Source organism: Varroa destructor, unplaced genomic scaffold (assembly GCF_002443255.2).
Source record: "Varroa destructor unplaced genomic scaffold, Vdes_3.0 BEIS01000002.1, whole genome shotgun sequence".
Lineage (NCBI taxonomy): Eukaryota > Metazoa > Arthropoda > Arachnida > Mesostigmata > Varroidae > Varroa > Varroa destructor.
In genome coordinates, this window is record NW_019211455.1 from 51,983,064 (window position 1) to 51,996,443 (window position 13,380).

At 43.6% G+C, this 13,380-nt stretch overlaps 1 protein-coding gene across 16 annotated transcripts in view; it reads right to left on the minus strand.

The window, feature by feature from the left end:
• The window catches only part of HDAC4 (histone deacetylase 4), a 114,009-nt gene that overhangs the window by 10,160 nt on the left and 90,469 nt on the right, over positions 1–13,380 (minus strand). For 15 of the 16 annotated variants that reach the window (XM_086981332.1, XM_086981328.1, XM_086981331.1 and 12 more), the window contains 5 exons: positions 12,360–12,682; positions 12,017–12,143; positions 10,828–11,686; positions 10,077–10,212; positions 7,436–7,649 (listed from right to left, as the gene is read on the minus strand). In XM_086981332.1, the coding sequence (XP_086837458.1) occupies positions 7,436–7,649; positions 10,077–10,212; positions 10,828–11,686; positions 12,017–12,143; positions 12,360–12,682 (1,659 nt within the window). The remainder of the gene's footprint in view (positions 1–7,435; positions 7,650–10,076; positions 10,213–10,827; positions 11,687–12,016; positions 12,144–12,359; positions 12,683–13,380) is intronic. The other variant, XM_086981329.1, reaches the window with a different exon arrangement.

Genomic DNA, 13,380 nt, shown 5'->3' on the forward strand with positions numbered 1-13,380 from the left:
AATATATTTAAATATTCTTATGCAATATGGTTTTTGTGGGAATATACTTTTAACGTATATGTCATCGAATCGGAGGGTGTGAGTGTTTCGGCGTGATTGTACAGGTTTTATACTGGTGTAGCAAATAAACCCATCTGTCAGCGTAAATACATTTATTAAGTTCATCATATTGTCGTTGCCGTGTAGGGTCTATAATTAGACGTTAGACTTTTCATTCCCATTCAGAGATTTCATTTTTTTTTCTGTTTCGAGAGACTGGAGCCGAAGAATTAAACTGTGGCTCAATAGGTTAATTAAAATTGATTGAAATAATTAGTCGATTTTGGCTTTGTAGCGTAGCTTTGTTTGTGTGTATGGTTTATAATGCTTTTCATTTCGTTCATTGATTTGTTACAATAATTATCACGCTTTATCACGAATTCTCTCAGGATTGATTCCAAATGTCTGATTTTGATTTCAGCTTACACGAAATGACTAAGATTTAATAAATCAGGAGAAAATTTGCATGAGTGCTGGCATATACCGATCAGCCTATTTCATGAAAATCTTATCCTGAAATCGACCAACTGCCAAACGTGCGCTTCTCGTATTTATGGCCTGATTACCACATCCCTGATCGATGGTGTCGTCGTTCATGCTCGGGTCGAACGCTAAAGTAGAATAGTGCAAATGCCCCGGAAGGCCAGCCCTAACCTTGTCGAAATGTTAGCGAGTGCGGCCAGCGCACTGCACATTATTAGCTAGGCCGTATTTCGTAATTGCTCGGTCGGATATTTGGACAATTGAAATGGGAAACGCTTACAAAAAGCGTTCCTTTTTCGATTAGAGTTTATATGAAAACGACGCGTAATCACATGAGGCGAAAATACGACAGTACAACGGTACGCCACAGTGTACATCGACGCTAATCGGTTGACGTAAGGCTGCCGCTTTCAATGACTGCGCACATCCATTTCTGAGCGTCTGCTGTTGACGATGTTTAGAAAGCTAGAGCAAGTTTATATTCAGCTGCCAGCAATTCATGGCTCTGCTAGCTTAAAGATTGATATTTTCAAATTGTCTTCGTAGTAAAACTAACAATGTATACATAATTAAACAAATGCAGCGAGCGTTGAAGTTATTTTCGGTTCAGTGGAAGTTGTTTGTATCCAGCTTGATATAAACGGTAAATTATTCAGATCCGAACTGCGGCTCGAGTTTGAGCCTAACCTTCGTGATGGACCACTCAGCCTTTTCGGTATTACGATAACAAACGGCGTATACCTTGTAGCCTCCGTCTGCTTAAACCCTGAGCCGAGAAAGCTTTATGCGGTGTTTGAGGAACACGTCATTTGCATGCCTATGGACCAAGATTATAACATGACGTTATCGTACACAACGCGTAAATTGAACCCATTCTATTTGTAATAAAACTAGCACGTAGAGCTTCATTGAGCCGACTTACGTTCAGGCTCTAGTGAACAGTGGCCAAATAGGTATTCATTACGTGCAAGAAAGTAACGTACGTTGTTGTGGTCCCGTGACAGAAAATAGTGTCAACAGTCCAGCCACACCTTTGTGTGATCGTGCGTCTATGTGGAGCAGAGTGGAATCTAACCGTTTGAGGGGTCTATTAGTATGCACAAATAAAGTGTCTTCTATCAAATAAATCTGAACGCTAAGAGTATGTCGTATGGTAGATTTGACATGGGCTGAAACAGGCATTCTTAACTGAACCATTATATTAATTTTAATACCTCTAATGGAAGGTTAGTGGAGTCGGGTGCTATGGGCAGATTAACAAGGGTTGCGGCCCAAAAAAATCAGCCTGGTGTGTTAGAAGGGAATTAACATAGCAAGTGGCGTAATGTGTAGACCTTCGTTAGCTTGGCATCTCTTTCCAGGCGGAAAGCTTCAGATGATTCTCGTCCCAATCACGGATCATTAGCGCACTCTTTTCTACAGTAATTGCTAGGACGTTTGTGTGGTAGTAAGGTTATCCAGATCCGCTTATTCGAATCCTCATACATTTGAGACACAATATAGCTTTAGTGTTTAGGCCTATTTTGTGGGATATTTGTTGACACGTCTAACTGCGTGTAGAAATCGTACACGCCATTGAGAGCTCATATAAGGATCTAGGGCAAAAGAGGAATATATATTAATCTAACTTGAATAATCTGTCTATTATGTCTAAATGAATAGAGCCCATTTTTTGCTTTTGTTAGAAATTCGCTAGTCAACTATATTACTTGGATTTACGTTAATCGAACATGACTGTATCAACCGGCAAGTTGCAGATCTCGTTTTGCAGATGGTACGCAGGTCTTTGCAGGAATATTGACTTTATCTCTGCGTAGAGGCTGAGGGCTTGGGAGGGGGACTAGTCAACAGAAAAGGTCAGATTCATTCTGCTCCTCAATCTAGCACAAGCCACAACAAACTGAGTATCCCCCCGTAAGCACCCATATTACCTTCGGTTGCGATCCAAACACGAACGAAATGACGACAGTCGCTAGCCATACAAGAAATGGGCAGTTTGTACAGCTGTCGCGAATATAAACGACATGACGAATACATACAGTGGTACCCTTGGGTTTCGTTAAAGGATTCAGCGGCAGTAACGCTAGGAAAAGACCCGGTATAAACTATAAACACACAGACCAATATTTAAGCGGGTGCCCAACTTTGCTTGACGGCTTGACCATTACGGTTCCGCGAGCAACTGATTGTAGTAGTGGTAATAGTGAGAGTAGAAGCAGCGCACGTAAACGTTTTTGTTGAGTTGCTCCAAACAGACGCGATCTTCAAAGCCGAGGTCCTGCAAGGCCAAGGAAGGCACGCCAAAGCGCGGCTTATTGGAACAAGCTTGACTACATGGCGGATTGCTTTGTTAGGTGTAATTCGCTGTTCAGAACGCATTTTTTTTGGTATACACTATCCGAAAATGACCTAGCACTGACAAGGAAGGCCAGTGCCTGTCCTGGAGACTATCGGTCGATGCGCAGCTGTTCGACCAGACGGAAGCTGCTGCGTAGAATCTACACAGATACGGCGACGAAAACAACAGAATGTAGGAAATCGACGATCCCGTAGGGGGCCTGCTGCGGATCACAGTGAACGTTCGAATTCAATTTAGGGTCTGGCCTAATCTGACAATGGCCTTCATGTTCACTAGTCCGTCTAGAAGAAACGGAAAAGAGAAGTGTTACCCTCAATCAATTCCGCCCGTATTGACGTAGGCAAGCAAGCAGTCATTGGCGTTGCGGATCTCGTCGGCCTCGGTCGTCGCCATTACTATTGCTATCCTAACGACAGTCGTAGGGAACGATTTTGTTATGGCCTTCCGGTCGTATCCCTGTTATGTCGGACCGTCGTGGTGGCCGGACGCTTCCTACCATTAGAACGTTCACATCGTTCTGTGCTCTAGGGAACATGAATACGGACTCAGCCCAGTTCAGGACTAGCTGGTTCCGCTTGAAAGCTAAACGCTGCATAACGTCAGCGTAATTTCCGCGACGTATAGAGGTTTCGCGTTGTGCAATGTGTCTTGCCTTACAATCGGTCCCTAGTTGCAACCACAAAATTGACTACGGTTAAAGCGTCGTTAGATACCGACAGATATACACAACCAAATTGACCTTCTATACAACTTTCGTGTGGCTGAGCAAACAAAACCTAAACGATTCAATATAGACGTGGGATGACTTCCTACAGTCGCCGTAGGAAGGGTAGGTGAGAAACTGCTTCTACGACCACACAAGACATATATACACACAGGCATATGCCCACGACGAGCAAAACACAGAGAAGACAAGGATCGCCTTTTGCCACGACTCATAGTATCCATTAGTTCTTGTTTTTTATGACCCGGCCCATCAAGAGATCCAGCTCTTTTAAGCTTTCTGAATTGAGCTTCACTTGTAGTAAACCACGCGTGTGTTATTCTAAATAGAGTTTCTTCTCTGATGACTGATTAAATAAACCGTACGTATTCTATAGCAATTATATATAGTCGTGAATGCATTTTCTATATCATATAGTGCCCTCGTTCATTTCACTAAGTTTCGTGCTGATTTGGGGAAATGAAATAAATGTCGCTTCTGTTTTCTAGCTGGACTTCAGTAGCAGCAGAAACAAGGGCACCAAACAAAACCGTGAACCTTAACGATGTTTAGCAAATCTGTACGAAGCTAAATTCATCTTTAATGAGAAAGATCGCTTCCGCGGAGCAATGCAGAGGGAAAAACCGAAAATACTTTTGCACTTTGGCCGCTTTGCTGAGCGCAGACCGAGGACCAACAACAACAACAACAACAACGTAATCGTATCGACCATATCGTCTAACAGACGGACATAGGGCAAAACTTTATAATGACACACTGCAGGGAAGCGAAGTTCCACTTAGTTGATTGCTTGGTTTTTGCTTGCCTACCCTGAGCTATTTTTCTCCCCCTTATGGAAAGGCTTTCTTTCTCTATCCAACGGCCAGACCATCCTCCAACGAGCCTAGTTCAACGACAATCAGATTAGCGGAAACGATAGCAGCTCGGCTAAATATCATTGCCCTACGTCGCTAAAAAGACCGCGCAGTAGCTGCCTTTACGTAATCGGGGAACACAATAGTGTTCAGAGAGACGGACCCATTACGATCAAGAACTTGGTGACAGGATGCCGAACGGACGAAGCGAACCATACGGACGGTGAACAGCAAATGCCGCTTCTTGTAAAACGCTTTAACAATAATAGCGATCAGATCGAAGGCTTAGCTGCAAGATGATTTGTATACTATTGAGCTAATATATCGTAACTGATAATAGTGAGTGTTGTTATTTATCAACTTATATTGTTGTTATTTTTTTATTGAACGCGTAGGTTTGCTTGATGCGAAATTCAGTAGAGGTAGGGATATGTAAGCATTCGTTCAATATTAAAATCACCTAATTACTTGATAAGATTTTACTTGCAAGGAACACATTTGTTTATATAGACGATGTGTTATTTACTGGTTGCACGATACGATCAGGCATAGACGTGCCGCTTTCTTTAACCGGCATGCAGGTCAAAAAAATCGCAGCAGGAGTTATGCTGGTGGCGTTCATTTCGGGAGCGGCGTTTCTTCAGATTCTAGGAATCTCCCTTCTCGTCCTACCATTCAAACTTTTCGCATGATTCCCATTGTCACCTAGTTCGATATCGGGACAAGGCACAGTGTACCAAATATATTCTCCGATCACTATGTTAAGATGCTTGTTCTCAGGGTTTCATGCTAAAAACCAATGCGACCAGTCATTCGTAATAGGTGACAGCAGAAGCTTCTATGATTCTTGGAAGGAAACGCACTGTCGTAATGTCCTCAATCTCAAATGCTCGCTCTTCGCATCGCAGACGATTTAACAGCAAACTTAATCGCCAATTGAAAGGCTGCACCTGGTCTTTGTTAAATGTTTTTTGCTTCTTTGAGGTAAGGCGAACCGCTGCCTCAGCAAAACAAATTAATTGTCGATAATTGGGAACATAGGTTTAATTTTCATCGCAGCTCTGGTAGAACACGCGAAAGTGGCGCACGTGCCACGTGACCGTATAGTTTGAAAAACTGTAATTGGTAGATGATGCACCCTTCTTAGGTTCAATCAACAGGTTTTCCACACATTGGCCTATTTATCTGTATAAATAAAGCTATTTTCGAATTTACAGCGTATGTATGTATATGTGTCTTTGGCGAAAGGCGTCTGTGTGGGTAGTACCACTGGACGAAGTCACTTTGTCTGATTGTGAGTATTCTGGCGGAAACATCTTTATTGAAAGCTCCGCCGAACGAGTTGATTTGAAATAAAAGACAAAAGGTCAAAAAGCACAACGAAGACAAGCCTTTTTCGACAAAATGTCTCGAAGACGCATAGATTCAGCGATTAGTTTCTGCGATGCTCTTCATCAACATCACGACTCCTGAGGGTTGTCTTCAAGTACAATGAAGTGGAGCAAAGGAAACCTCGAGATCTTTGCGGCACAAGTCGGCGACGTCTGACTCTAGCTGTCCGAGAGACGACAGATGGTCAACCCGGTCAATCTTCGTTCATTTGTTTACTCAACGTTAATCTTCATTATATCACGTTCGAACACTTTTTTTCAATAGAGATGTACAAAACTTCTGAAGGCGACCGAACTTCAAGCACATACATCGAGTTTGTTTCCGCCTCGAACCGGCAGTAAAATTGTAGTGTTTTGTCTAATGATATAGCGCTCTATGATGTGGTGATATGATAGCCATAGATCAGCTCAACGATAGGGGATCTTGTTAATCTTTAGTTAACGATTGTTTATGATCGAATAAAATAGGACCATTCCAGGCGGAACATTGCATCCTTGACCTTAGTTCCATTGTCCAAAACTGTAGGTTGATAATTACTGTTACTTGCCTATAAATTTGACCAGGGAGTATCCGACAGTTTTGACGACTGCTCGATTGATACGAAATGGATAGATAGATCCATATGCAAATGTTGCTGATGGCGTAGCCGCCAACGAGCTAGGAGTAAATATGAACGTTGCAGAACGCTTAAATTCGACTTTCAATCGCTCTAATTTTAAGCATGAAGATGTACCGTTGCCATCATTTTTGGCTCGCTCTCCATCGATATTAAACATAAAGCTCCCTGCCTTATTTTTACTGGCTTCATCGTTGTAGTCCTCGATGAGCCCGTCTTCCTACTATTCCGCCTGTATTCTTTTTTATCACGCTTCTTCCACTTTTGCCTACATGATGTGTTTGCCCGTGCCCTAATCTGTCTGCTAACGGACGGCTATTATTATAGCATATAGATAAGCGGCAGCGATAACAGTTCCGGACAGTCGTTGGCCTTGAAGTTTCCGCCATGTTTCGTTCTCACTTGACGGAATCATTCTAGAGAAGTCTACTTTTCGTACCACAATCAGTTTTACCCTTCCGTCAGTTCGACTCCGGCCCGACAAACAAAGGAAACTTGTTTACAGAGAGCGCAGAAACTTAAGACGAAGCACAAGTTTCGCTTCGTCCTTTGGAAAAATCGTATATTCTCGGATGGCCACAGAACAAACGGCATGCAGGGCACATGTGTGTGTGTGTGTGCATGTATCTTCGTCAGATGGTGTCGCAGCCGAGAGTCTGCGAAGGTTGTTATACTAATTGTCACTGGTAAACAAAATGATGCTGATGTCAATTGTACGCTGTACGGCATTTGCTCACTCAGTTTTGCTGGTCGACACAAGTCCGAGTGAATCAGAGTCGACGAAACATCGCTTTCGGTCTAGAGAACTACTTATTTGTATAGGCAATGAATCTCACGCGAATTAATTCCTATAATGACCTAATAAAATAACAAAATATAACTGTTTAACTACAATTTATTGAGCAATGAGCTCGACGCACGGGGCAGAGTAAATGTGCCGCATTTTCTATACGAAGGGCAATACATACCGAGTAAAAGAGTGTAGGCCTCGGAATGAGCCAGCTGCAATTCGTCGAGCGTGGCTTTGCGGGAGCGCAGTCGCACGCATCGAGCGACGAGCCCCGTCTCCTGCAGACGCGCCCAGACGCTCTGCAGTCGGCCAGCGTGTTCCGGGTGCTCTGAGAAGTGTCCGCACACGCATTGGTGCTTTAGCATAACGCTATCGTACACCAGAGCCGTCGCCTGTCAAACACGAACAGAGGAAGCGGCAGCAGTTAATAACAGCCGACGAAAAATAACTAAATCAACCTAACATTTTGTGTTTTTACATGTCCTTTAATTTCATCCGAAAAGCCGCCTGATGGATGGTTGAGGAGGACGCGATAGAAATTGTCAGGGTGGCGGTGAAAAAAGCCATCCTGGACATCTCCTACATTATTGTGCATTATAGACGAATGCGCTTTTATATTGAGAGGTAAAAGTTTTTGACTCTTAGCCGAACGTAGTACCAGAAATACAAAATCTGCAGTCTTTAATTATTTAAATATTCTTTTTACCGTAGATGATAGTTGAGGTTTGAACATTTTTACAATCGTATAAGAAGAATAGCGTAAATCAAGTGCGCCGGGTCTCGTCGATAGAGATCGGCGGTGCGGAACAATTCGGTAAGATTCTAAATATTACTATTTAGTAGAATTGGGGTGAGATATAAAATGGAAGAAGGCCCAGAGCGACGGGAGGGCCAAGGATTGTACATAAATTCACCGGTGTAATGAATAGATGACTGAAGCTATTGGCACGCGTATCCTTTTTGTCGTCGCTTACGGCCGCTCAGAGCTTCAAAGCTATTCTGCCATAGGCGACCTTCTTGCGCCGTTATCCTCGTCCAGACCTAAGTTACGATCCGCTTCTACGGGAAAACTAGGTAGTTATTGATGGTTATCGAACGCGTCTCTCTATTCACGTACATCCTCGTTGTATGTATGCTTGCGGATGGGTGGACGAAGACGGCCATTTAACCGATGCAGGAAAAGCAACGGAAGGTGTATCAAGTATGATATCATGATGAACGATTAAGGAAAACTAATAAAAATATGCTCAGACTTGGTTTTAATTATGCGGGTTAGCGCGGTATGAAACAGTGTTCCAAGAGACGTTCTTCGCCTGTGGACAGTATAGGACTACAAAGAGTTTTACAAATCACCGACTCTCAATATAATTGTCTGTAAACGTCCATAGTTTTAATGTTGACAAAGGCTGCATACGCAATTTCAATGTGTATTGATACATGTTAGGTTTTGAAAGGTATTTACGAATTTTTGTTTGTCGCCCGTTCATTTGATGCTTGGTGCGTCTAGTCTGTTTTTTTTTCGAGGAAAATTCAGCGAGGAAAGGCTAACGTACTATGCAGAACAAATGCTGAGCTGCTCATCTGGTATAATACTATGGGACATTTACCTACTAAACTTTATACATTTAAAGTTCAGTTCTTTTCATCTGAGCCGTTCATATTTAGTGCTCGTTTGAAACTGTTTGATTAAACTATGTAATCGAAAATCCATATATTGCTCGGCGCTGCTATACTCACTACTTGCTCGCTGCTGCGGAAACTATCACTCCACGTATTATAGAGTACATACTATTAAAGGCAAGTTCCAGATAAACTCAATAAAGTTTCACTGCTAATGACTTTCCCCTATTCGAATCAGAAGGCTAATTTCTGCATAAGGTCGCCACCGGAAGTGAAACGGGATTTTTTACAAGAACAACTAGCGGAACACAAGATGGCGGTTAAATATCGGATGGGCTGATAACATCCTGTGCGACCAGAGGAGAGATACAGAATAGAACCCGACGCACTTGACCAGATTGAGTCGAAAGTTGACAATTTAAGAACTGTAGAACGGCAAAGCACCACCTCACGAATTTATCACGTTGTATGATAATATCTGGCTTAATAAGGGCTGTACGGACAAATCTGAGGGACCTCGAACGGCGATTCGTTTATAGGCTCGATCCATAGCTCGGATATATTATTTCGAAAAAAAAAAAGGCTGCAACAATCCGGATTCAGATCAGAGCAAACAGAAGTTAAAAACGGGTCCACATATAGATCACTATGGGTGCCCAGCCCCTCATTAGCTGACTAGGGATCCACCTATTACCCGAACTGTAACCGTAGACCACGAACAGCCAAATATATTCGTATACGAAATTACCCACTTTCGAAGGTTGGCACCATTTTATGTTAGCGAGAATTACCAGTTACGCTGTCTTATGTATATATATATATATATAGTACGCGCCGAAGGTGCAACTTTAGACAGCTATACGCAATTGAACTTACTCAAAGCTAAGTGTTAGCAAAGAAGAGGATCGATACAGACTAGCTATTCAAGAACATACTTTTGGGGGTAACTAATTGGTTAGTGACGGTACTCGAAAAATCTATGCTATAAACATGCCCGAAACAGGAATGGTTATTTAGTTCGTGTCGAAACGCTGTAGAACGAATGAAGTGTCCATCTAGGCTTCTTCACTCATATTGGCCTTAGATACGTGTTTGTCCATCCGATTTTAAACGAGACCAATTGATGTTTGCGGTGCAAGATAGTTTTTGATTCTGGGGTATTTTTTTACTGTTTTATTTTGTGCCGGCTCCCTGTTCACCTGGGGATTGCTTTGCAGTGTCTGGAAGGCGCTCGACGAGCCCTGACTGGAAATCCTCTCCAATGAGACTAGCGGTGAACTCAGCGTCCGGGATAACCGACGGAGTTGGTGTTTACTGCTTGATTCACTACACAATCTGAAAGTGAACAGATGACGCTTATTAAACTTATGGATCGATTTAGTAACTTGCCGCTAGCGTACTTGACTATCTATTGGTTAACTTTTAACGCATTCAACCTAAGATGAACGCGTTCAATCATTAGGTTCTGCCGTTTCACCCCCGATTCGTACCAGGCTATAAAATGACTATCCCTGACGGGATTCCCTAGACGTTCTGTTGCATGTTTTACTAACCTTCCAAACCATACTCTTGCCGTAACTAACATACTATTTTCTATTTGCGCGTAATGCAGCTTTTATCTTCATTCAATTGTAATAGTTGCACGTTTCGAATTCTATATCCGATTCCGCATTACCTCAGATGGCTGACACGAAACAGAAGCAGACGAATATGTCTGTGCTCGTATTCGAAACCACGCAAACACGCTACAGCCTCCCCCCACTTAGCCATCACAAGCACTGGACTGTCATGGCTACTTCGTACTGAGCAACTATCCTATGCCAGGCCCTACGGAAGTATTATATAGAAGAGAGAGAGAGAGAGAGAGAGAGAGAGAGAGAGAGAGACGATATCTTCCCTTACCCTTGACCTGACTTTCTTGTAAAATTTTCCTTCTTCTTGTTCTTTTACCTTTGCCGCTGAATCACCGAAGGCTGTTGCTTCTGTTCACTGGCCTCGTCATCCACTGTCAATGGCGTCACGCCGGGAGACGCCGACGCTAATGACGACGAAGTAATCGACGGCGTTGTGGCGCCTGCTGCTGGTGTCGTGCCTGGCTGTTGAGAAGCAGTGTGGCTGCCTCTGCCGGTGACTGATATTGTCGCCGACGCGTCACTCGTTGTTGTCACTGTTCCTGTTGTGACGTTTAGACGTTTGGCTGCCGCCGTTAACGACGATGACGGCGGCGACGGTGACATCGTCGTTGGGGATGCTGCTGTTATTGTTGCCTGGGTGAAGATCTCGCTTGTCGCTATAGTCATTTGTTCATCGTCATCGTCCTGATTCATTTCCTCGTTTTCCTCGACGACGGAACTCTGCTCCGGGACCTGGCCAAGGACGTTGCTTTTACTGCTGGCACGAGTAAGCACTGTATGCCGAATATGGTGTTTAATTAGCTGATGCTGCTGCTGCTGCTGTTGCTGCTGGTGAAGGGTAAGCTTCTGAACGGCGGCAGGGGACTGAAGTAGCGGGTGGCCGAGTGGTAATGGTGCCGATTGGGTACGGCCGAGCGGTCGAAGGATCGACCGTTGAAGTCGAGCCTGACTTGCGGTCGATTCGTTACCGCCAACGACGCTCGTGACATTAACTCCGTTTACTGCGGTGCTGCTTGTGGTACCGGCTGCTGATGATACCGCAGTGGCCATAGGGGAGGTAGTCATCAAGCCAACGCCGATCAGTCCCCCAGTGCCAGACTGCTGCTCGAGGCTGCGTAAATGGCTGCTGTGCACGAACACCGGACTTGTCGGCGGCGTTACGTCTCCGTCTATCACTATATAATAAAGTATTGGTGGGCAGAGATGAATTCATGGCAGGATGATGTATGGCAGAAACGAACAACATAAGAAACATGCACGGAAATTCATTTGTGCCGCTGTTATCGTAAAGGTACATGCGGCTGATTATGCTTCAAGAGTGACTGATGGCAGAACTACTTGACTATGATTATAACACTGATACTACGCTGAAGTCCTCGTTCCGTTGGAAAACGATAGCACATATTACTGCAGTAACTATTGTAATTATAGTTTGACGGATACTATATGACAGCTTGGATTTCCAATAACAAGATCTTTGGTCACAACATCATCAATGAACCTACCAGGCAGTTGTGAACAGAACGCTAAGTTAGGTTGGAGAACATGGTAAGAGACGAGCGGCAGGCCGAGTCTGGCGGCAGCCATGGCACGCACTTGGACTTCCGACATCGAGCTCAACATTTTCCCGTCCTAAACAAAAAGTGTGGCAAACCGTGAACGTTTATAGATGATGTCTCCTGGTAGAGTGAAGTGTATCGAATCAGCTTCATCGAAGCAGCAAATGTTTCATCTACGAGGACAGCTGATTCCACCTCATCTAGCAGTGAAAACAGGGTACTGTTCCCTCTATCTATGTACACCTGTAATACTAATGTTATTGTTATTGCTAGTCAGAGAGAAACTTACAATAATTGGCGAGGGCTGGGCAGCGGACGGTCTTCCGAGCGAAATGTTCGGCATGGATGGCGACGAATACAGCATCGATTGTTCAAGAATTTGCCCACCCGAAGTTAAAACCGAACACGCACTTTGATTGGGTGTCTGCTGATTTGGGGCACCTGATGACGCCCCCGGAACAAGGGCGGCAATACTTGGTACGCCCGGTGGTCCAAGCTCCTCTGAGATAGGCGTCCCATTCGATGAACCAAACGACGAATGAAGGGATGAGTGCGCGGATGCAGCACTCGGTGGTGACCCTTCACTAGTAGACACAAAACTCTGACTGTCTACTGTGACAAAGGACATTCATGGATGAATGGACGAAAGAGAGACACCAATAACAACTTCAAAAGGATCATGTCAGCAGATTATATTGAAATTACCTCAAGTGAAAAACTGCATACAAAATATAATTGCTACTTGTAACTGACCAGATGATCGGTACGAAGCTTAATGGAGAAACCGAGCAGAGGCCTAACCAATATCGATCGATTTGACCAGCGCAGATAAGTAAGAAGTGAGCAATTTGAATTTAGCTTTCGTAGAAAGCGTTGTTGGAGCTATATTCTTGTAAATGTAACGCAAAAAAAAATATATCTGAGCTTTCGATCGTTTTATCGATCCAATGATATGTGGACTAGAATGTATTGTGCGTCTTATTTATTCTAAACAATATATCCTGGATCCAATCTATATGATTTGACACTTCAGAACGAGTTCCGTAAGACACTTCTCTGACGAGGTGCAATCTCGATTGTTCTTCATTAATTTCTTTCCGTTAGTCTTAAGCTGAATAGGGAAGATCAACGGTACAGTGACGAGATGAGCTGAGCGGTGCGAATTCACTAAGCATGCATTTCTTTCATTGACATTACGCTATTTATAGCTTTTGAAGTAAGCCAATGGAGTTTCAAATCTACTAGAAGCAGTACGAACCATATTTCTTATCCAGTATTTGTCTAGTTCAGCAGTAACCGTATATTTAGAT